We start from the raw sequence: 24637 nt of genomic DNA on the forward strand, positions 1-24637 counted from the left end.
GGGTGGAGCCGAGGAATCCAGTGTTTGATACCTGAGTTCCTAATATCGTTTTTGTCATTATTTGTACTGGAAGAACAGAATTGTCATTAATTTCTTTTTACTGGGAGGATATTGCTATGGATTCTTCCCGAATATGTAATAAGGATCAACGTTTGTCCTAACCCATCTTGATGTGGAGGAAGGAAGATTCCAATAGATAAGAATGAGGCATTATAATGTCAACAGAGACGAGAAATTAACTTTTGTTCAATTTGCATGACTCTGACAAGAACGTTGTAACATGATACTGTAATCTTGGAAGACAGGATCTGTGATCGTCGCTCAAGGGCAGTGTCAACGCAGCCTCGTGTATGAAAGGATTGTTGCATTCTTTGCATAAGTACTGGAGTCGATGACCATCAGAGATTGTTGCATTCCTTGCAGAAGGATTGTTGTAAATGAGCTATAGTTAACCAAAGAGAAGTGTGAATATTTACTCATTTGTTTTCGTATTTGAATTCCTTAACCTTCAAGCAAGTTTATTCTCCAAGTATTGATCCAGAAATATTTGAAGTTTTCTTGGACTATTATTAAATATAAGTTTTTGAACATGATAATCAAGTATTAATTTATATATTAGTTGTTTGATATGAATATTGATCCGGAGACAATCGAGGTCCTATTTCGCGTGTGTAAGATTACGTCGCGGACACACGCGACACACTCGACAAGATAAATTAAATATTTGAATTAGTTAATTTTTTTTTTATATTTCTATCGACATTCTATATGACATCCTGAATAAACGGTTAAAAAAAATTATCCATTTATAATTCCAGGCTCATTAAATTAACTAGATCATGCTTCACCATGCGTTCTTTGTGGTGTTTTATTGGTTTAGCTAAAATAAGGGGTGACAGTAACTAAATGAAAGAATGCTTGTTATGGTAGAATACACAACTCACTTCCCCTGGGACTGGATGGCCCATCTCATGATTGAAATCCAAATCCGGCAACGTTTGTCCATCTTCTACCTCTGCATCTGTTAGACTCAGAGCCTTCTGCAGTTTTCTGTGACAGAATACCTCAACCTCAGCCACGAAAATGGCGGTGACAGGACGGTGATCTGAAAGCTTCAGTTCGGATCTTCTGTAGCTCAGAAGCCTCACACCCTTTCCGAACGAAAGAATGCGGTCGCACCTGAGGTGGCAACGGTACTTAGTCACAACTCTCATCCATATCACCCATCACCGAAAACAAGTAGAAGCTGAAATAAAAGACTCATGCGTACAGGCATGTCGTCACCGATGAGAATTATAAGCTCATACATACCAAGCTGGATTTCTCCTTCCTCCCCTGTGGTCGTGTCCGACGTAGGTTGTGGAGTTGAACTCGTACTTGTAGGTTGGTGGAAAGTCTATTGCACCCTCTGACCACCCATCAAAAGCGCGTCCTTTCTTCAGCTCCCGCTTCAGCTGCCACGGAATAGGGTATCGGCAGAAGTCATTTCATGTACTATGCAAAGAGTTCTGCACTTATCATGTAAGAAATGCATGCTGCACATTGTCAAAACACGTACAGCGTCGTCATCTGGGGTTTGGAATTGCCCTTTCCAACCAGAGAAATCATAGTAGACAGCAAAGACAAGAACAATGGGTTCCGTTATCCAATGTTACACTACCTGGTCCCTTCCTTCCAACATACTCCAATTTTTGCTGGCAATAAGTTCGTGTGTTCTCTCAAATGACAAGTCGATGCGGTAGTTTAGATCTCCCAGCCAGAAAATTCTTCTGTGAAAATAAGATCTCGGAGTTGAGAAACAGTATCAGATCAAAGATCAAATCGGAGAAAGATAAGAGAGTTTCAACTCACTCATGGTCATGGATTGTTTGGGGCATTCCCATACGAGCAACCTTGCTAAACTGGGTTCTGCGATGGATTTCTTGCACATCTGCATTCCTTCGGAGTTCGTCCCCACTTTGTTGACCTGACGATAGGTGGCTACATATGAAGCAAAAGAGCGTTTGATAGACTGACATGCTGACTGATATGGAGCCCTGCATCATATTCGAAGTAATCAACAGATTGTATATATGCTGCTGCAGCACGCAATTATTTATCCAGCTCATTACATGAATGTCATAGTGACGATCTGTGTTCAGGATACAGTACATGTCTCAAACTCACTTGCATGATTATTGACGATAACTCCATACAGGTAATAAACATCAGCAACAATATTTAGTTTAGGACAATAATAACTATTATCGTATGCTAAACATGGATTAACAAAAATGATTATCATTATCGTAACTTATAATGATTAATCCTACATCGAAAATGGATAAAACTAACATTGACTCGTAAGATTCTAATGAATATATTATTATTACTATCATCCAAAATATTTTGATAAGTGATTTAGGTTCAATAAAGTTGATAAGCTAGTTAGCCTATATTTTGATATTAGAATCGACATAGTAATAAAGCATAATAAGGGTCGCGAAGAAAAAAAAACTACATATGGATGGAATCAGAACTTACATAATTTATCATTGGCGTGACCATCATTGGGCTACACCTCATATGCAGTAAAGCCCAATTGATCGGGTCAGATAGTGTGATAGCACAATTCTATCTATTATCAGAGACATGTGTCTTCTTCTTCTACCTTTGGAACCTATTCAGTGACATGGTAAAGTTGGTGAAGGAGGTCAATATTATCGAGTTTCAACCTATACACTGAAATCTTAATGATTCGACATATAGGGTAGCTAATTGGGGCATGGTGACTAACCATGTAGCCTTCTGGGAAGGTGATTTTGTTAGACAATTACAGCCTCTAACTTTTGTTTCCAGAACAGTTTGACATCTAATGAAATTACTTTTCTTTTATAAAAAAATAATATTTAAAATTTGTCTATGCTGAATCGAAGTACACAAAAATTCTACAGAGGGAACTTATTCTAATCTCAACACAGTCAAGATAGGAGAGGAAACTTACTTTGTTGCCGATGTAACCCATTACACCCACACCGACAGTAGACACCTTCAAGTTGCGGATGTGCTTCCTCAGGCTGCGGCGGACCCATAATGAGAGGTAGATTCCGACCATTTGTTTGCTTATTATCCTCACAAAAGCCAGTCTTTTCTTTCTACACCTGACAACGTTCAAGTCAAGCTCAGGAACCAAACCAATCTCTGATGACTCCTTGAGCTCACCACGCACCGGATTGAATGGATTGTGAGTTCTGAAAGACTTATTTGACCTAAAGGAACATGCCTTGTTTAAAGCATGCTCGGGTAACAAGTCTAATGGCTGTTCTGGCCAGATCAACCCAATCCTCTCTGCGGTGCTGAGAGTCTTCAGCAGCTTCTTTTGCTGGGTCGTTGTTGTTGTTGTTGCTGAGTTCACATCATAATCTAACAAAGTGAAGTGATTCAGCCTTTGTAATCTCTTCGTGGTGGGTGGCTTAGTCGGATCAAGTTCCTGTGGTGGGTCTGATTCAGCATGATCAGAATTAGAATCCAGAGAGCTTTTCGAATCATCAGCACTCGTAGGGTTCTCGACGTTGCTGCCAGTATGACTGAAAAGTTGTTCTTCATCGTCGTCACTGTCAGTCTCAGAGAGCAGTTCGTCCATGGTGATGGTAGCATCTGCTGATGTCTCGAACCGGGATGGAGAAGGAGGATCGCTGTAACATTTGTACTTCGGTTTGATGGGCCGAATCCTATTTAGTGTGTCACGAATGAGATCTTCCCATTTTGTAACTGGGCGACTGTCCTCGGCGCCAAAGATATTGCCCGCATTTAAGGGGACAATTTCTTGTATACTGCATCAGAAATCTCACATCAAGATCACCACATTCGTGTCTAAGAAACACATGTAAATCGAGATCAGGGATTTAGCATCAAAAGGCACACACACAAACAAAAAAGGAGTCGATAATACACGACAAGATTCAAACAACTCGTAAGCATAATCACTAGTGCAGCTGATGTAATTAATTCTAAGCAAAATGGCATTAAATATCACGTTGTCAAGACTTGCACCGGCAAGTGTAACATATGCAGACTAAGATCAATTGCTGCTTGGTTGATTTAAGCTACAAGTTCTGGTTTACCCGAGTGCGTAGATATCAGCAGGCTCCTCCATATCTACCCACTCTGATACGTCCAGGTTCTCCGGTGGAAATTGGCCCCCGACATTCCATGTCCCGATGCAGACCCTGACGAGCCAAAACCCAAAAAGCTTCAAATCTCTCGTAGGAGAACGGAACTCTAATATGCTCGAGAACGAGGACCAATCTAGTGTTTGCCAAAAATGACATAACCAAGTAGACACTTGCCTGAGTTCCTTGGTGTTAATATACTGTGCGCGAAGGGTCTCCGTGTTCCTCCTCTTCAACTTGTAGGGGATGCTCTCGAGGTTGTCATCTGCAGCAGGAGGCCATTAAGTTACCCACGGGAGAGAGGAAGTACGCGAGGGATATCACGTTAAACAGTATGGAGCTGATGGGTAGAGAACATAAGGAGATAACACGACAATCATGGCGGATAGAGCGGAGGTGTGATGGCAACAAGTATTCTCACATATCAATCCACTTCTTTTTTTGTACTTACTTTCGTAGTCACATTGTTACTTAATAATGACTCCATGAACTTTGAAAGATTCTTTATCATTTTTTTCTCTTCTTCATATCAATCTTTTTTTTTATATTTATATTATTAAAAATATTCAAGTGTATGAGATGAAAAAAGATTAACTAATTAGAATATAGTTATATATACGGGTTTTGACTTACAACCTAATAAGATTAGAGTTTTGGGTTGAATTGATTATGCTTGAAGGGCTTATTTGGAAGTTTTCTTTAAGAAAAAATTGATGGAATAATATAACAAATCATCAACTCTACACCAATCTTCAAAGTGGGAAGTTTCATTTGGAAAGGTCATCATAGTTTTCGATTCATTGCAAAGAGAAACGTGAGACAAAGTTTAGATTAGGTCGTTTTGGATTGGAATGCCTCTTTATGAGTCTCAACCACTAAGATAAACCTTGGATGGTTAGGTCAGGCTAAGGAACACTTAACTAACACTTATTTTCTCCTTCTATTAGTAATAACGTGAAAGTAATACTGAATGAGTGATAACATAAGTTCAAGTACACCTATGCTTGATGAGCTCCTCGAAGATTTGGTGGGGCTAATTATAGATTACTCTTATTGTTAATTATCTTTAACATCTTCATCCTTATATTTTAAAAAGTTACATTGGCATCGTTGTAGTTACAAAAATTAAACATCTCGATTTATTTATCCTAACGATATTAGTTTTATTGACGTAAACATAAAAACGGATAAATGATAATTTTAACATTCAGTGATGGATAACATTAGTGGTAATAGATGGCATCATCGTTGGTGTCAATACCGACGTAGTAGCCTGGCCACCTTCGATGATGATAAGGTTTGCTCTCACTATGATGCCACTTGCTTCCATGAAGAGCATGCCACTAACCTCATTATCGCCTGCCTCACGTCACTCTATATCTGCATCAACGCTAACGCAAATGTCGAGTGACCCTTTCGTTGTTTGATAACTATGTCGATGTCAATATAAATGCAGAGTGACAAAAGAGTCCCTCGATAAGAGATGGTATTGGAATTAACATGATAATGAGGGAGTGATAGGAGCTCTAACAACCCCAACTTTGGACTGAGATTGGGATCCACCTAATGGGTCAGTGGCAAGACGACCACCATCTTCGTTGTAGATGCTGCGACAGTCACCACCATTTGCTCAACAACTATGTTAGTGTTGATATAGATGTAGAGCGATGTTAGGCGGGTGACGATGAGGTCGGTAACGTGCTCCTCGTAGAGGTGGGCGGCATCACAATAAGAATGGACATTATCATTGTTGGAGGTGGCTGGGCAACTACATCAACGTCAACGCTAGTGATGTCATCGTCCATCACTATCGACATCGTCTGTCACTAAATATTAAAATTATCTTTTTATCTTTTGTTTTTATGTTTTCGTTGATAAAACTGATATCGTTAGGATAAATAGATTTAAATATTTTACTTTTATAATTATAAAAATATTAATTTAAAATTTTAAAGAGTAAGGATCGAAACATCAATTATAACTATCTAGCTGGTAATATATGATTAGTCAGATTTCGAGGGCAGGAAAAGGAACAAGAAGTGGCAGCTTTTGTAGCACCACCAAGGCATTAGGGGCACGAGCGAGGCAAAGGACTTTTGTTCAGTGGCGTCGGTAGGCCGGTGAGTGGTGGTGCTTCAATAATGGCGAAACTGTTCCCAACTTTTACCGTGTAAATAACTCACTGTTTGTTCTGTCTCTATCGGTGAAGATAAGAAAGAAAGAAAGACAGAAAATTACCAAAGACTGGCCATCTTGTTCACTGCTTACCAGACCAAAAACTGTGCACCCTTCGCTCATGAAGTGGAAGAGGAGCTAAAAGATCCACAAAACGTACCGTTTGCCTCAGTCTGAAACCGTCTCGCTCTCTTCCCCTCGTTCGCCTCACAACCACCGCACTCTCCATCATCTTCTTCAAGACCGCTATCGTTGCTGCCTTCGTCGGCGCTGAACTCGGAGTCATTGGTTCTGAGATTTAGCCATTTCTTGAGAACTGTCTTGGGCCAGAAGACCTGCAAGCGGAAGCGGTTTGAAACGCAACGCAAGAAACAATTCAAGAAAACAAACATGACAAATCAAAGAACAGTCAGCCTATCATAACCTCTCCTGGCTTCTTTGGCGCCTGCATCTTCCTAGGCGTAGTAAGCAGCAGCCTGTAGGCTATAATATTCCTCCGCTGCTCGCCACTCTCTTCTCCCTTTCTTGGCAATGAATGAACCGATGCTTGCTGAGAGGGTAATAAAATCGCCATCTTTAAAGAGCAGCGGCAAGGAAGTTGGAAAGAGATCAGAAGGCCGCATCCACCCCTGAAGACCCTCCGGATCGCGACCTCTATTTCGTTGTTGTGCATGTATCTCGAATCCAGTGCTTATTACATATTATCCTCGTTTAACATCCGGATCTTTAGAATTAAAATATTTATATTAAATATTTCATAATTATGAAAGAAAAATAATTAATCACATTTACTCTAAGGTTTACTGATAGAAGATGCGTGACAACATGTACAAAAATGGTATGAAAATATTGGATAGAAAAGTAATTTTTATAACTCCTTACGGGAGAAGAGGAGGAAGAGCAACGATAAAAAATGAGTTAAAAGATAAAAAGGAAGATACGGCGCATATGTCGACACTTTGCATCTACCTCGTTGTCACTCGATATCTATATCGGCATCGCTTTGCATCTGTGGTGAAATAGTCGCTCAATATCTGCATCGATGCTTATGCAGATGTAGAATGACGAAAGGGGAAAGAAGGATGAGGGATCGAAGAAAGGGAAGGGGAGAGAAAAAAAAGGAGAGTGATTATAAGATGTGAGGCAAAAAGAAGAAGAGAAAGAGTGAAAAAATGGTCGTTCAATATCTGTATTAGCATCGACGTAGATACAAGTGCAAATACAAAGCGTTGCTCACATCTGATCAGTGCCGACACAGATGTAGAGTGGCATCACTTAGCATTTATGGCAAAATAACTGCTCAACATCTGCATTGGCATCGATGCAAATGCAGAACATAACATCTTCGTTTTTCTCTTCTATCTCTCTCTTTGCCTCATCTCTTGTCATTGCTCTCTTTCCTCTTTCTTCTCCTCCCCCTTCTTGCCCATTCCTGATCTCTCATCATTTTTCCTTCTTTCGTTGATCTATATCTACATCAACATCGATACAAATACCGAGCAGCGTTTTGCATCTGCTTTTGCATCCGCGTCAATGTCGATGTAGATGCTGAGCAATACTTTACATTTGTGCGATGCCAATGCAAATACAAAATAGTGGCATTTACACAGCGCTGACGCATATACAAAACATCGATATCTACATCATTTTCTTCCTTCTATCTCTTTGCACGTATTGTTCTCGCTGACTACCACATCGTTCTTATCAATCATAATCACAATAGTCACCCATAGACTCAGTAACACCGCCATCCATCAACACTATAAAAGAAAACGTAATTAAGACATTAAAATTATCTTTTTCATATCGTTTTCATATTATTCTTGCACCTGTATCTTCTATCAATAAAATCGATGATGTTAGGATAAATGAGATTAATTGGTTCGCTTTTATAACTATATCAATCTTAATATAAATTTTTTAAATTTAAAAATTAATATATTAAATAAGTTAAACTATAAGAATAATAATAGTATGTAATTAGCCAAATATCTATTGCGTATCCTTTTTCTGGCCGGGTAGAGAATACTATGAGGAGTTCATGTCGCTCACCACCTGCCATGTGGTTGGAAGCAGCGGCGACAAATGCATCTCGCCCACAGGCAACGACAGAGAAATTAATGTGAGATGCTAAGTTACACGGTGATCGCTTGACTACGATTGGCGGCATATGTTACATGCACAGTTATTCATCGTTCACGAGCACGAGATCCACGGACACAAACGTACTTAAAACTCGTCGGCATCACTAAGAGTGCTTCGCCAGCGACCGGACGTTCAGTGTTCCAATCTACAAAATGGTAAATTCTCGAAATCTGATTAGTACAGTCAAAACTAGGGAACAAAATGAGATGGTTGATTGCCGCGTTGCTTCCATTAATTTCTGGTGAAGGTTAAAACCATACAGATGAAACCGTACACGACAGTCATCGCTATATTTTCCACACCAACGGACAAATAATATGGTCATATGCTTAATAGAGGCGTAGTGAAAGATGGTAAAAGCCAGGATGGACTGATTCATCATGCATGATTAGAAAAGATCGCCATCAAATCAAGCGACTGATGAGAGGGAATACAACGAGTGGATTTGTCACTGCCTACCGTCCCCTCTGCTTTAAAGCGGTCCATTTTGATCATCAGTCTATTAATCACATGGAACACAAGATTCACTGGAACGCACTGGGGGGCTCGCAAAGGAGAAAGTGAGACGAATGATGTGATGAGAATAAAAGTGTGGCACCAGTTAGCGACTAGCTTAGCCTCTATCTAAGCTTGGGATCTTTCCCCAACGTGCTGATTTCACTTGTAGTATCGGTGAAATAATGTGTGACCTTCTGTTACTTTATTATTACACATAGGGATAGTTTTAAGGTTCAAGTCTACGCGTAATATATATATTATTTAATATAATAAAAGTATATTTTATTTTATTTTTTAAATAAAAAATGAGTTTTTCCATTATCAATCCATGCGCATGAAACTAGCAATGAGTTTTTCCTCTTGATAAAGGAAACGACAGAGAAATTAATGTCCGGACGGATGCCCAAGTGAATTACGACAGATGGGAGGTGGGTAGTATACGTTAATCTTTTACAAGGACAGGACAGGACAGGACAGGACAGGACAATCTTCACTCTGAAAACAAAAAGGAATTATACCAAAAATTCGCTGATGGGCAACTCTTGAATAATAAATCATGGAGGTATGTATCTCCATGTCCTTTTCTAAGATCAAATAAAATGTCCACATAGGGTGAGGTGCTAGTCAATTAGATGGACAAGTCGCATAAACAACGAATTGTTAACAAAGCGTTTGGTGTGCCTCGAATTGAACCCAGAGTGACTCTCAAACATAAAGAATCGATTCTTATATTGCATCAGAATCGAATCAATTCCGACATCTTATTCCTGTATGTTTTTGACGGTTTGATCAGAATCTAAATACCAACTTGAACAATTCGTACCAGAAGTCAGTTCAGTTGCCACCCAAATCTTTCTTTTTTCTCTTCCCTTTCCTTTATCTGACTAGAGCCACTACACATACTCATTTTCTTATGAAGCAATGTGATAACTACAAAGCTAAGTTCAGCCAATGGCGCAGGTAACAAAGCAATCATGCATATGATCAGGATCTTGAGTGAAGTTCATGATCTAGCATCAGGGGATGCATATGGTCCTATCTATGTCAGAAACCAAAAGAGAGACAGAAAATTAAGACCACTTGATAGTTAAGGGTTCAAAAAGGGAAACCAAAAGAGAGACAGAAAGATGGAAGCAAATTAAATGCTTAAATGACCACTTGATAGTTAAGACTCTTCCTATATATATTTATGTGATGTTGATTTTTGCCTTTCATGACTACTTGCTAGTTAATACTAGAATACATACACTTGATAGTAATTGTCTAGACTTCATTCCCCAATCGAGCTAGCAGCTACTCTTTTCCAAAAGTTAAGCTAGGAAGAAAAGCAAATAAATGAAATAAAACAAAACAAAACAGAACCTGAAGCTGTGACTAACATATATAAACGGCATGCCAATGACCACTACTCCCGAAATCTAAAGCTAGTAACACTTCATCAAACTCTGTTTCAATTGGAAAATCTCATTCCAACATGACAGGCTTAATTTCAAAATTATTTTAGAAACATATACAAACAGAGCTTTGCCTATACATCTGTTATGTATCATATCAAATGCTAATATGAAATATCTACTATAATATGCAACATCAAAGGCAATAAGCAGAACGATGCTCATATGAATAAAGGGATAGTTGTTGATCCCTAATAGGTACAAATATTCCCTCTTATATGCAGGTCTTTTACATGCTAAATGTTTGTTTGCTAAACCTTGTGGGGCTTTGGCTCCTCTATGAGCTCCATGGAATTTATATTATAGATCTTGTGCTATTATTTGCTATGGCACCCAACCAATTCTTGAGAGAAGCTAAGGTTTGATGTGTGTGTGGGACTAATGAGCCAGCTCATATGAGTTGAATGACTAGTGCAAGTGGACCATCCGTGCCTTGTGTATGCTTGCAACTGATCAATGGTTTCCAAGATACTAAATTGAGAGTGACTAAAACTGGGACATAATAATAATCAAATAATCATCACATTATAACAATAGTAAACTAACTTTCATGCCCATCATTGCATTAAAACAGAAAATTCTAGATGGTTTGCATTCTTCAAACAGAAGCATTTAATCCTGATGATAGAGATATTCAAATTTCTTCAATGATCACTTACACTACAAGATGGTAACAATCAAAAGCCTAGATGACAACGTAGTGCCTTATTGAGTTCATATCATAAATTAGGAAATATGACACCTACAATCATATTAACTGGCGATGCTTTGAGATACTACATTGTGAGATGAAAGAGTTTGAAGACCTATTGTTTGATGAACTAATTCAAATAATTAAGACAAAATATAATAATGATATCGGGAAGTGCAAGATCAGCAGAAATCGGAGCAGATACTGACGATTGTATCTATACAAAAATGTCCTAAACAAGAGAATATACAAAATCCCTGTCATTTGGAAGTTCAGACTCCAAGACATGCCAATCATTTGACCTTCATCAATTGTAATGGGTATTAAAGATCAATTCCAACGACATTCCCATCAATTGTCTGAAAATTCAGGCAACATCTCAGTAATTGAACTCTGCTCACATGTTAGGGTCACTAACAAATAAGACTGAATGATGCTGGTAATACCTTTTGATGTATAATATATTTTTTATCACTTAAATGAAAGCAAAAAGAAAATTTTGTATCACTTAAAAGCAGCGAATACAGTCAGTGCTAGAAGAATAAGCACTAAAAAAGGAAGCAAAAGGATTCAGTCAGTGGCCTCTCCACAAAAAGAAACTTTGTTGGCAAAATCAGCCAACCAATCTACACAACGGTTCCCTTCCCTGAATATATGACAGAGTTTAACACCCTCGAAGGAACCTATCAAGACTATTTTATTTCTAACAATGGTAAGCAGTCTCCAAGGAGGATCTGTTGGACTTGAAGCAGCTTCACCACCTCAGATGAGTCAGTTTTGATCCCCGAGAGCTTCATGTTCTCCTCCCTAGATAACCCTAATGTATATATCTTAGACCATAATGTACAACAGGACCACAGCGTCTAACCCTAATTTCCTCGAAAGGTCACTTAGATGTTAAAAAGATAATCTCAAAGAGCTTAAAAGCCAAAATCTCTAAAGAACTTTATATCATTTAGCAGGAAATATGGCAGCAACAATTATATAATCGTCAAAGAAATTGATGTTTTGAGATATTAAATCGTAAGCTTTCGATGCAATAATAGATAGCAATCAAACCGATCGGTTACTCATTTACCCTCTGACGATTACTAAACGGCACCGGCCACGTGATCTGAAAACGCAAAGGGGGGCAGCGAGGCGTACCACAGATCGAGATCACTGAGTATCCGCCGACGGCTTCCGGAAGAAATCATCGATGCGGCGGGCGCCGGGAGGGAGGGGCTTCTCATCGGCGGATCTGGCTTTTAAGGTAGGCGACACTGCTTTCGGGGGCGGAGGAGGCTTGGGAAGGCAATCGAGGAGGAAGGCGGCGGTGGGCCGGTGGGCGCGGGCGGCGGAGCGGATGTGGTCGAGCTTGATGATCCGCCGCTTCTTCTGTAGGACCGCGTGGCGTGCGCCAGCAGAAAGGGATGCGAGGAAGAGTTGGGCAGAAAGAGAGATGAGGAGGAGAGCCTCCGAGTTCACCTTGTTGATCTCTCGATCTAACTTCATTATCTTCTTCACCCTCCCCATCGGGAAAGACGGGCTTAGCGTTCCAGCCTCCTCCTCTTCCTCTTCTTCTTCTTCTACTTCTGCTTCTTGTCCTCCTCCTCCCGCTCCTCGTTGTTGCTCTCGATCGTCTTGCGCATCTTCCATTGCTAGGGTTTCGAGGTGAAGTTTGAGAGACTTGTCATGAATTGGGGATGATCGGGAAAAGATTTGGTGGATTTATAAGGAAATTTTCCCGCCAAAAATAGTGACAAAGGCGGCGAGGCTTGTATTCTGATTAAGGGCTCATAATACCTTGTTTGTTATTATCTAAGTTAAAAAATGATTAGATGGTGTTTAGATTGTTTTTCTTTTATTATCATAGATGAATGCATAGAAAAGAATGAGATGCCTTGGTCACATCACCGCATTAGATATCTTTTGTCTTGATCAAACAACAAATCGTTAGTAAAGAGAATTCTTTGATCCTATCAAGTGCTTCATGTGTTTCGGATGGATGCATCACATCCATCATAACAAAACAAACACTTTAGTTACATTGGAGATTTCGGAAACTTTTGTTTCGGGAGATATGCCGCTTATATAGAAAATATTTTAATGAGTTTGATATTTTAAATACTTTTTTTTTAATCTTGAACAAATAGATCGCATGTCGAATAGACACGAATGCATCTTGCTTTAGGATGTGTCAAATATTTTAAATATTTTTTTTTCTTGGCTGATGCATCACATTCAGTCCAGCCGTACTCAAAACTCGGATAAAGATGGTTTCTAATTGGGCGAGAGGCAGTTCATCCCCTCTGTTTATAAATTGATTTCATCGAACATTACGATAAGTGTTATGGTAACAGCAATAACAGTTCGCATCTGACATATGTTAGATATATACAAATTACAATATCCTTATTTATCAGATCTGTAAATTAACTGGATCTGTATAGATACAGAGGATGGTGACTGGATAGTCCATACTCATGGCATTGCTTTCATTAGATATCCAGATTCATCTGTCAAGCAGCTTTCCTTGTTACTTGATCCCTTGATGTGCTTTCAAAGATCTTATCAGCATTGCCTACTTCAAAACCATCACGCCTATGGAACTCTTGAGCCTACAGGCACATAGAGGCACAACCATGAGTGAAAGAGAATATATACATGTATTGCAAGGGAACCATTTAATGTTCAGATAAACAGATTATATATTTAATATGGAACTGTAATAATGTCAACAATATAATATCATGAACACACAAGAGGGTCCAAAGGTTCTATGTATCACAGGTCAGTGGTTACCAATGGCATACCTTCGATGGGCAAGCTATACAGTTACTAGGTTTCTGGTGAACTGCGACTACTCGGGAAGTTTTGTATTACCAAACCTTATTTACGAGCATGTAGCAGACTTTGACCAAAACGTTAGTGCACCTAGAGGATGTTGCATGATAATAATGAATTGACTGATATCTGAGCTAGATGAAGAGAAAAAATCACACAACATCCAAGGGTGCTGGCGAGGGTGTCAATAAAGGTCTTCCACAGTTTCACATGTGACAATACAAGGGTAATGGAACTTCAAGTAAAAGGATGATCCAAACTAGTAAAGATCATTAGAAAGTCTATAAGATGTAATGATGACATTATCGGTAAGCTCTCTCAAATGATAGAATATCTCCTGTATGTGTTGTCTGCCTAATTGATGACATAATCTTTGTTACTTGAAGGCAAGTGTTCCTTTGAATTGAGACATCAGTATCTTTAATATTAAACTTAAATGGGGGAAAACAAAGACTAATAAATCCATACCTCTTCATCAGGTATGTTTTTGTACTCGGGAAGCAAAAGGCGTTCTGCAAACTCGATGTACGAACAAGCGACATACTCAGTTACACCATCAGCAAATTTGAAGGAAGTTGTATCAGCAACAGTTGAACTTTGTAGTAGAAGGCCATCGGGGCTCACTGTTCATGAAAGATAAAATAGAAGGAAAGCTGAAGAGCTTGGTTTTTCCAATAGTATAAATATAAACATATACGTAACTAAGATATCACCAGTATTGACAAATGAGTAATTAACTAATAGTAGGTTTGTTGTTTCTAGTTTAGAAAAGAAGGTATTATGAAGATCATCTTCATTTTGCGTGAAACAGATCTATAAGATATAAGTCGACCAGTCCATCGAGTAATCATCGATGGAATCATGGAAGACTTCTTTCAGAATGCACATAATCTAACCAAGTAAAAGAAACCTCTTATCAACAAGTTATTAGTGAAGACAACCAATTCAGCTCTTGTTTTCCAGTGGAATGATTTCTAGTTGGTCAGTGGAAAAAGGCTCATGCGAAGAAAAGAGTGGCCAAATGGAGCCAATTCCTTCTGGCAAGTGGAAAAGAAGCATATTTCTTTGGATTAATGCATGGACTGACAGTATGCACTTGACAAATGAGAGATCTAGCTAAAGCTTCCAACCAGAAGTATTTGTCGGATATGTTGGCTATTTATACAGTATGTATATTACAGTCATGATATATAAAGAACTTCTTCAGAATCATAATATACATTACTTGATAAATAATTCTTAAATGCACATATTTATTTGAATGCCATGTTAGTTTCTTTTATACAATGCTGACTGGTTCTTTAAAAGTTACACAAGAAAACAAAATATTTTTGATATTTCATCAATTAAAAACATTGGCCAAGTCAAGCTGCCTAAAGGTCTAGTTGTACTATTTGAATCTTCAATTCAAGGAACGTAAAGCTGGTAGCAAACCTTTCAAGATCCCTCCTTCAGTGTTCAACTTAAATCCATTAGCATGAATAAATTGGTTAAAGCTGTCGATTTTTCTGATATGGGACTTCAGCCGGTGAGTAGAAATAGTGACATGGTTCAACGCATAACCATTAACAAGTGTCCATGCAGCGTATTCACTCTCTCTGAAAATGAATCAACAAATGAAACAAATAAGAAAACCAACTTATTTTCATTACATGCTCCACAAGTTTCAGTTAATAATTAAGATTAATAGAATCAACTTGAGAGAACATGTTCCCACCAGCACCTAATGAATGGTAAGAATTATATTATACACCCTCTCATCACACCAAAAATGAACAACACTCTGCTTCTGAAATAATAGGAAGTTCAACTTGTCGAAATACCTAGATAGTAATTGATAATCAGAATACAAAGGCTTCTCCCAAGTCAGACATCCCATGGTACTTGCAAGAGCAGCATGTTCATATCCACTATCAGATGTTTTGATGTATTTTCTTATTACTTCCTGCATATAAGAAACACTTTATGTGATCAACATCAATTTTAACTAAGTGTTTAATTTACAAAAGCTAGCTAAACTAAAATTGAAAAACCAAACCAAAAGGAAAACATATTAGTTAACCAACAAATCAGATTGCTGATAACATAGGAAGACAATAATGCATAAAATCTGCATGCATTATTTTTCTGGCACACCATTTGGAAACACTAATGATCAACATGTAACCTAGAAAATCAGGAAAATATGGGCTAAGTTTCATCAATACCATATTAAATACTAGTTCCAAGATCATAAAAGTCATCAATGTTGTCAAAGGCACACTAGGCTTTTGGAGGTCCTAGTCTTGTGCTGTGTTCCATCAGCTTTAACAAGGTGCACCTAAGGTGTACATCCTGTGCACCTCATAAAAAATGTGAGGCCCATAAAAGGAAAGTCTTGCAATACTCAATTTCTTTCACACACATAAGATCATTATATGGTTTGCTTTATTGTTTAACATATTGGAATTTCACAATCATTGGGAATAGGATAATTATGATTCTTCCAACAAAAAGAAATAAGTACATGAAAGCAGCACCCCATTATAATGTAAATTGTCAAACATCCGAAAAGAGATTATAGAGACTCAACCTGACTTTCATAACTCAGCTGATCCACAAGAAGTTCTGATATAAATATCCTTGGCAAAGCCCCATCAATGCCAGTCCCATTTTCACCGTATCCAGTACTGGGAGGGGCAAACCACAATGCTCTCAACTTCTTTGCAGGAAATCTCAATTCTTCACGTGGCTTATAACCAAAATATAAGAATATTTTGGCCATGGAATCAATGCCATGCCCATCTACCTTCAAAGACAGAAAAAGTTCATGGTAGGTTAACCTAAGGGCAATAATACATTGGTTCAATTCAGGAAAATAAGTACAAAGGTATGAATTTACCCCAAAAGTTCGGAAAGCAAAATGATCATAGCAGATATGTTCTCCATCATCCTTCCTAACAAGTTCCAGAATGGCCTTAGCAGTTGGATTTCTGCTCAAGTAGACCTTCTCCATGCCAGAGATCATTGTTCGAAGGAATAACTCATTACCCTGTAGCAAAGACAAGATCAAACTCTTCGAGTTTATTAATTTCAACGAAAAAAAACAGGGATGAAGTTTGCAGATTTATCATTAGAATGAGCTAATTAAAAAATGAAGCTGGTAGCCCTTGTAAGTTGTGTCCTAAGCCTCAAGAAGATTTCAGCTTAATAATGCATGAATATCAAACAGGACAAACATAAAAAACAGATATTAGCTAAGAGCGCTGATGGACAAGCATGAAATTTGACATGGTTTATGATCGGTGACCACAGGAAAGTTAGACCCTTCTGCAGTTCAAGTCTCGGGAAGATACAGAAAACTAAAAAAACATGCAGTCACCTTCAATTAACATCCAGCAGAAGTATAAAAATTTCACAATCCCTCACGGGGAAACAAACGAAGTCCCGTTCCATAACTCCTCCGCTTCGACGATGTGGAATCGATTAACAAACTGGAAAATCTATCTAGATACCAACCAAACGATAGAATATGTTCTTGAATTAGGGACACTTGAAGAGTCATCGTCTCAAGGCACGAACGCAAAGCCCAAATCAAGAAGAAAAATAAGAGGGGAAAAAAAAGTACTTGTGCGATTGAGCCGTCATAAGAACCCTTATCATCAAAGACGACAAAGATTGGTCCTCAAGATCTTGTCTCCACAGCCCGGAATTAAGCTGAAAATACATAGATGGGCAAAGCAGGGGTTTACCTTCAAAGGGGCTTCCACAACAGAACTGGCGTCGGATTGCAGGGCCATACAAAGGTTCCGGTTGCCGTAAGAGATGAAGCGGGAGGGTAGGGTTCCCTGTTGGAAGGGATGGAGGCGCCTCAAGCACGCGCGCGAGAGGGAGGGGAGAGACGAGAACGAAACCCGAGATCGTCGTGTGGCTGAAGAAGAAGAAGAAGAAGGCGATCGAAACAAGAAAGAAGAGGAGTGCAGGAAGGTCGGAACTCCTCTCACGGCAAAAGCTTCCATCGCCGGACTGTTGGCTTCGAGGAGACGTCTCCATTGGTTCTCCCAATGAATCCTACACCGGCCACGTCAGAGCCATCGCTTTGAAACGGAACAGTCTCTTCCGCCTCCGCGCCGGTGATTTTTAACTGTTGTAGCGGATTCATTATAACGACATCAAAGGCCTGGTATGTGGCAGTTTATTTCTTAGGCTAATTAACAAAAGATTGCGAGACAGTTAAATACCATTAAAAAAAACTGATTCTTATATTTTTAAAAAAATTATATTAGGATTTTTATACTTATAAAAGTGAAAAATATTTAATCTCACTTCTTTCCGGATAATCGACTTTGTTGATGAAAATATTATATAGTCGACTCTACTAATACAAATACTGAATATATTATCACGTATAAAAAGTGATATAAAACAAAATTAAAAAATAATTCTATAATATTATTATCATCATTCAAAGGAAAAAAAATTAGAAGAAAAAGAAGGGATACGTTGGAGATGAATAGAAGGATGACTATTGGAGGATGTTGATAGCTAAGCTCAAGCTTAAATCAAAATAATATTTTTGAGATTTAATCAAATCTTTCTCCTGTCGGGAGATCGTTCGGAAGGATACGAGAAGAAAATTGATTTCACAAAAGTTATAAAAAGAGAAATTAATATTGGTGAAAATAACACTATAAAATTATTTTTTTAATTTTATTTTAATGTTATTTTTCATACGGTATTTTCGTCAGCAAATCGATGACATGAGAAGAAACAACATTAAATGTTTTGTTTTCATAAATATAGAAACTCAATATAACTCTTAGAGCATGAGGATTGAGATACCAAAGTTAGCTAACTATATAAATAATATGTAATTAGTTCAAATTAAATCAACTTGATCTCGTACGATAAGTGGCAGTTTATATTGTTCTAAAATTTGTAAGCCAAGCAAATAAATCATCTATCGCTTGTCTTCTTAATTTCTTCGTTCGTTATATCAAAGTAGAACGTTTCATAAATTTTCAAGATATGTTGTTCTTATTTTATGTCCGATATCATTTCCTTCTGATGTTTCCATCGCGATCTAAGATCCACTGAGACTTTGACGTGTGGGTTCATAATAACAGTTCATCTTTAGTTACACTCTCTCCAGGCATTCACCTTGGTCACGAGGCGTTCTTTTGGATCGCCAAGGTTGAGGAAGGAGATGCCTGAGGTGGACCTTGGTCAGCATGGCCCAAACTTATAACTCTGAGGTCCATGAGAGTTGTAGTCATCTTGCATGCTCTGATGTCTCATGGACAGTGAAGATACGGTATTCTTTTTAGGTTGGGTCATATCCACTTATTACCCCTCCTTTTAAGTAGATTGACCTATCTCACCATTTAATGGTTCTGCAATTCCACTCTAAGCAGATTAGATGCTCATTTTTCATCCGCCCATCTCGTTCTAGTGAAGGAGTACAATCGCCACCACCGATTGATGGAAGGATGTGCAATCCACAATGAACAGAAATCTCTATGGAATTACCATAAAAGCAAGTAGCTCTACCTGAAACTCCGCAGTAGAGAAGTGGGCACTCTCTCGGTGGTACTTGCAATTTACAATAGATGGCACAGATTGAAGCGCAACTTTGGGCGACAAGCTCTCATGTGATTTCGTAGAAGAAAGCTTCTGGAATCATATGACGGTAATATTACTGGATTCAAGGATCATGCTAGATGCTCATATCGAATCTGGTGCTGGGAGCAAGCTTTAGAGGCAGATTACTTTCTTCTTTTTCCCGCAATCACTATTGCTTCAGGTTTCTTTATTTTTCATCATAGAAGTTACATATTGATGTACTTCTTATTCGGTAATCATGCATGCAGACGAAATAGTGATCATCAGGAAGATTAGTCCTGCACGAGGTGGGGACATTTATCCTTGGAACGATCGAGATAAGGGAGGAAGATTAGTACCATCAGGAAGATTACCTGATGAAATAGTGATCATCAGGTAATCATGCATGCAGACGAAATAGTGATCATCAGGAAGATTAGTACCATCTTGAAAAGCATGAAGCTGCAGCCAAAATAAAAGGAAAAGAAGTATTAGAACGTGCTCTGATCGCACAGTCAATATTGGTTTTGTGAAGATTATTACGTGACAATTGCAACTCTCTTTCTAAAATACTTTTCCATTATCACATGTGAGAGGCTGTTTCTTTGTTGTTCATCAACGTTTTCAGGCAATAAATAGGCACTTTCGCCTTCTTTTTCTCTTGCAATGGGGAGATTGGATCCATTGACGGGATCCTGGTGTTCCTATGGGCATGCAAGAGTTGAATCCACACGACTTAGCATACGGGGTATATTACTGGTTCGTAGTCAAACCAAATACATGTATAAGTACAACGTTGCAGACTGATGCTATTAAAGTCTTTCCCTCTGTTCGTTTAGCACTTACGTAAGAATATTAGGTGAGAGGCAAACGTTGTTGGATAGGGTTTAAGATCTCCAATGGCCAGCTTTCCAGAGATGAAACGAAGTATGTGGGGTAGTGCACACTAGTGATGCTGCATCTATCACTAAAATACAGTTTAGCATATATAATTGGTGATTGCCAAGGTATCCACCTTTTGAGCTTGCCTCTAATCTGGGATTAAGATATGCCCGAAGCTAGTTTGGCCACCCACCGTTTTTAGTGGCCACCCATAGTTATGCACCTATTAGTAGTATTGTAACACTCGTTCTCTGGTGCAGCTATTTAAGTACTCAACATCACCGACACTAATTAAGTCCTCGTCTTCATTTTGCATGTGTGGTCACATGCAAGTGGGTCGCAACCAATAACCCTTTATGCAGTATAGATTGGAGGTTTCTGCCTTGCAATCTGATCTCTTTTAGATGGGATGATATATTTTTTTTGGACCAAGTCATGATTTCACTGGATATATAACATTCGAGTTTAGATCCAGAAAGCTCAGTATCTGGATTTCTTTATGTCCCTCGCCTATTGTTAACGAATCTACGTGCCTTTTGGATGGAAAAAAGGTCGATAGGTTTACGCTTGATAATGTCTTATCATGAGGGGAGGAAATCTGATGCTGGACCTATATATTTCTATTGCTACTGTTTTTAGGGCTGCATCTGTACACTATTCTTTCGGGGCTGATGGCACTTCAAAAGAAGAATGGAGATCGCATGTAAGTGTAATTTTTTTAAAATAATAATAATAAGGTATTATTATTCTAAGATTAAATCAAATAAAAGAAGAAGAAAGAAAAAAGAAATCAAGACTGAAGTAGAAAAAAAAAACAGAAAGTTATATTAAATTTCTCCAAAAGAAAAAAAATATTTATAGAATTTTAAACTATTTTTCTTGAGTTTTATATATCTCAACTGTTACACTTGCATAGATTTACATATGTAAATATTATTTATTTATAAGTATAGAATAACAATTTGATAAAGAGATTATTATCTCTAAACTCTATCTAATCAATTTATTTATAAGATAAAAGATAAAAAAAAATCTAAAATATTTTAAATCTTAACACTCACTGAGTATATATTAGAAATAAATATTAGCTTTTTTTCAAAGGTCTTTAAATGGTCTTTGGATGGTAAAGATATGTCTGATATTATCTTAACTTTTGATTTTTATTAGTTTAATGACTCATTGAAGTATTTTTTTTCGAATAAAATAATTTTTAATTTTAATATGCTGGGTTCTTGCATGATAAATTAGATTTGTAGCCAATCTTAAGACACTTTGATTGTCTTGCTATAAAATAATTAATTTATTAATTTGATAAAAAAATTCTTTAATTAAATGTCTTAATCATATATATTCTTAGCAACAAGTGAGAATCCTTGCATTATACTCCGATTGTAAGTATATATTACATAGCCATAAATGAATATGTGATTCTCGTTGTTACACCAAGATGTGGCTCCCTTGAATATTACATAAAATGACTTAAAAGACTAATTCAAAATGTAATATCTAATATTGTAATTGTTAAGAAAATTAGACTGTCAATAAAAGCATAAAAAAATGAGGGTGAAAAAGAGCATTGCCATTATTATAACTTTAAAAACCTTCTTACTTTTGTTAATTTCAAGTCTTATCTTATAATGATCTATACTTCTATTATCTAGCTTATGTTTTATTTTGTAGACCTATTTACAATTAATTAGATCTATATTTATAAGCTTTGGCATAAAATTTCAAGTTTCATTTTTATGAAGTGCTTTCGTTTTTCATCTATGGTATCCTCATACTTCGTAACACTTATGACCTTATCAAAATAAGTAAGCTCAAGATTCTTAATTCGTTCAGAAAAAAAAAGTAATATATACTTACATTATCGCTATCTCTATAGCGTATTAATTTGACAATTTTTTTTTGATATTAAAATTGATATTTCATGAACGTCATTATTCTCCTATCACTTTGCTCCCCCATTAGTGATGAAAAAATAATAAAAATAATTACATATTAGGAATAAGATGAGCCAAAATCAATAGAAGCACTAGATGACAAAAAATACTTAACAATAAGCTTTGACCCTATATCACTATTGTAAATGATATTTTCAAAAGAAACTATTTGTGGAGGATAATAAGAAGAAATTTCATTAAGTACAATATCATGAGATGCCATAAATATATATGTTTATAGATCCATATATTTCTAATATTTTTTCCTTTCATCATAGCCAATAAAAATATATTTCTTTACCTTAAAATTTAGTTTGCTTATTTTTTAGTTTAGTATGCAAATATAATATAGAGAACCAAATACTCTGAAATATTTAATATTTGATTTCTCATGAGCTTATATGTAAACTTCAATTAATTGAGTAGAGAAGTTCGATTAATAACATAAGTTACAGATGCTACACTTTATTCCCATAAGACTTTAAATAAATTCTTTACAAGAAGCCAACACTTCTAACCTTTCACGATATATTGAATCTTTCATTCTACCATATCATTTTATTGTGATATGTTTACATATATATATATATGAGTTTCAATTTGATATCGTGCACTTTGCAAAAGAAGAAAATTTTATCAAAAGTGAACTCCCCATAATTATTGGTGTATAACCTTTTAATTTTCTTTCAAGAATGCTTTCAACTGTTAACTTGAACTTTTAAAATTTTAAAAAACTTCTAAATTTTTTTTCACAAAGTAGACGTAAGTGAACTTTGTAAAATCATCAATAAAATTAAACATATAATTAGAACCTAAATAAAATATATTTTGACTAAGATCCATTAGATCATTATGAATAAGCTTGAAGAAAAATTTACATATTGAAAAAAATATTAAAAGATTGCTTGTGTTTTTTGCCATATTAACAACTTTCACAAACTTTATTAAAGTAGTAAGATTGAGAAGACTATTGATTAGATATCGTAATACTTAATTTGAGAAAATTTATATGGTCAAGTATAGCATGCTCGATTGATGCACTATCATTTGTATTTATCATATCAACATAAGAGTTAGATATTGACAAAATATAAAATTCTTTCCCCATGGTGCACATTGCACCATTGTTCAATGTAATAAAATTATTATCTTTATTTGAAATTATGATAGTGTCTTCCTTCTCCATTTAGTGAACAATATTACCTATCATGATAATTATATCATTACCTTCATATTGATGAAAATTGATGAATTTGATATCATCACCAAGGAGATTATTACTACATTTTGAATCAACTATCTAGTTATGTTTTAAGTTGATGGATGCCATGAACTTAATAATTTTAACCATTAAATATATGTCCTAATTTTTATCATTAGCATTGGAACAATCTTCTTTATTTGTAATATTTCCTCATTAAATCTTAACATGATAAATTTTCTTGTTATAGCCTAATTTGCCACACCTGTAACACTTTATTTTCTTTTGATTTATACCATTATTCGAAAAAGAGTCTGGCTTGCTATGAGCATAATCTTTTTTTCTTTTTATTTTTATCATTAATTTTTTTCTTATTTGTAAAAAGGATATTTTCATCTCATCTTAAAGTAGAAATCTCCATCATTTAACGAATTAAGATTCCTGAGAAGTAAAAAGAATTTTTAATTTTACTAAGGATGATTGTTGAACTAATCCTTGAATAGATGTAACATAAGGAATAAGGAATCTATTATTTTTGAAGATCATGAATAATATAATATTTCATTAATGCATCATATATAGACTCATTTGGATATAAGAGTAATATCCCTAAACATAAATTTTTAATCCTTAAAAAATAATAAGAAATTAAGATACCATCTTAGATAGTATTTATTGAGCCATATTATTTTTGTTGAGCAATGCATCAAGACTGATCAAAACCTCGACTGAGTTACAACCAATAATATATTTAAAGAGATCATTGGAAATAAATCTTTTTAACACAAATTTAACTTTTACATTTAATGTCCTTAATATCTTTAATGTCTTCACGGTGTCTCCTCTAGAGCATTTGGTATTGATATTATATTACCACTAACCATGTCTCATAGATCTTCTATGAGATAGGATTCCAAATATTTTTTTCTGGTCTTATAGTTAAACTGATTAAAAAGTTTAACATCAAACCCACCAACTTGATTATTGTAACTCATAGTAAAAAAATATTATTTTCTTCATTAATAAGATTTTAAAATATAAATTATTACCCTTATGGCTCTGATATCGAAAGTGTAATCTTTTCTCAAATA

At 36.5% G+C, this 24637-nt stretch overlaps 3 protein-coding genes across 3 annotated transcripts; all 3 read right to left on the bottom strand.

Annotated features, from left to right (window-relative positions):
- Positions 1-814: 814 nt before the first annotated feature.
- On the bottom strand, positions 815-6982 carry LOC103991572 (type I inositol polyphosphate 5-phosphatase 1-like). Its single transcript, XM_018828657.2, has 9 exons — positions 6751-6982; positions 6487-6661; positions 4329-4416; positions 4104-4208; positions 2984-3812; positions 1852-2036; positions 1661-1769; positions 1312-1454; positions 815-1179 (listed from the first exon to the last, which is right to left on the bottom strand). Exons 1-9 carry the CDS (start codon positions 6898-6900, stop codon positions 903-905), a joined length of 2061 nt encoding a protein of 686 aa, XP_018684202.2. The 5' UTR covers positions 6901-6982; the 3' UTR covers positions 815-902.
- A 5290-nt stretch (positions 6983-12272) lies between these two features.
- Positions 12273-12752, bottom strand: LOC135643790 (uncharacterized). The gene has a single exon (XM_065161146.1). The coding sequence runs from the start codon at positions 12750-12752 to the stop codon at positions 12273-12275; it is 480 nt and encodes a 159-aa protein (XP_065017218.1).
- Positions 12753-13370: 618 nt separating this feature from the next.
- Positions 13371-18043, bottom strand: LOC103991575 (2-oxoadipate dioxygenase/decarboxylase, chloroplastic/amyloplastic). The gene is made up of 7 exons (XM_009411071.3): positions 17672-18043; positions 16822-16971; positions 16513-16728; positions 15764-15885; positions 15375-15538; positions 14409-14563; positions 13371-13714 (listed from the first exon to the last, which is right to left on the bottom strand). The coding sequence occupies exons 1-7, from the start codon at positions 17936-17938 to the stop codon at positions 13616-13618; spliced, it is 1173 nt and encodes a 390-aa protein (XP_009409346.2). The 5' UTR covers positions 17939-18043; the 3' UTR covers positions 13371-13615.
- Positions 18044-24637: the final 6594 nt, after the last annotated feature.

Source organism: Musa acuminata, chromosome BXJ3-7 (assembly GCF_036884655.1).
Source record: "Musa acuminata AAA Group cultivar baxijiao chromosome BXJ3-7, Cavendish_Baxijiao_AAA, whole genome shotgun sequence".
Classification (NCBI taxonomy): Eukaryota; Viridiplantae; Streptophyta; class Magnoliopsida; order Zingiberales; family Musaceae; genus Musa; species Musa acuminata.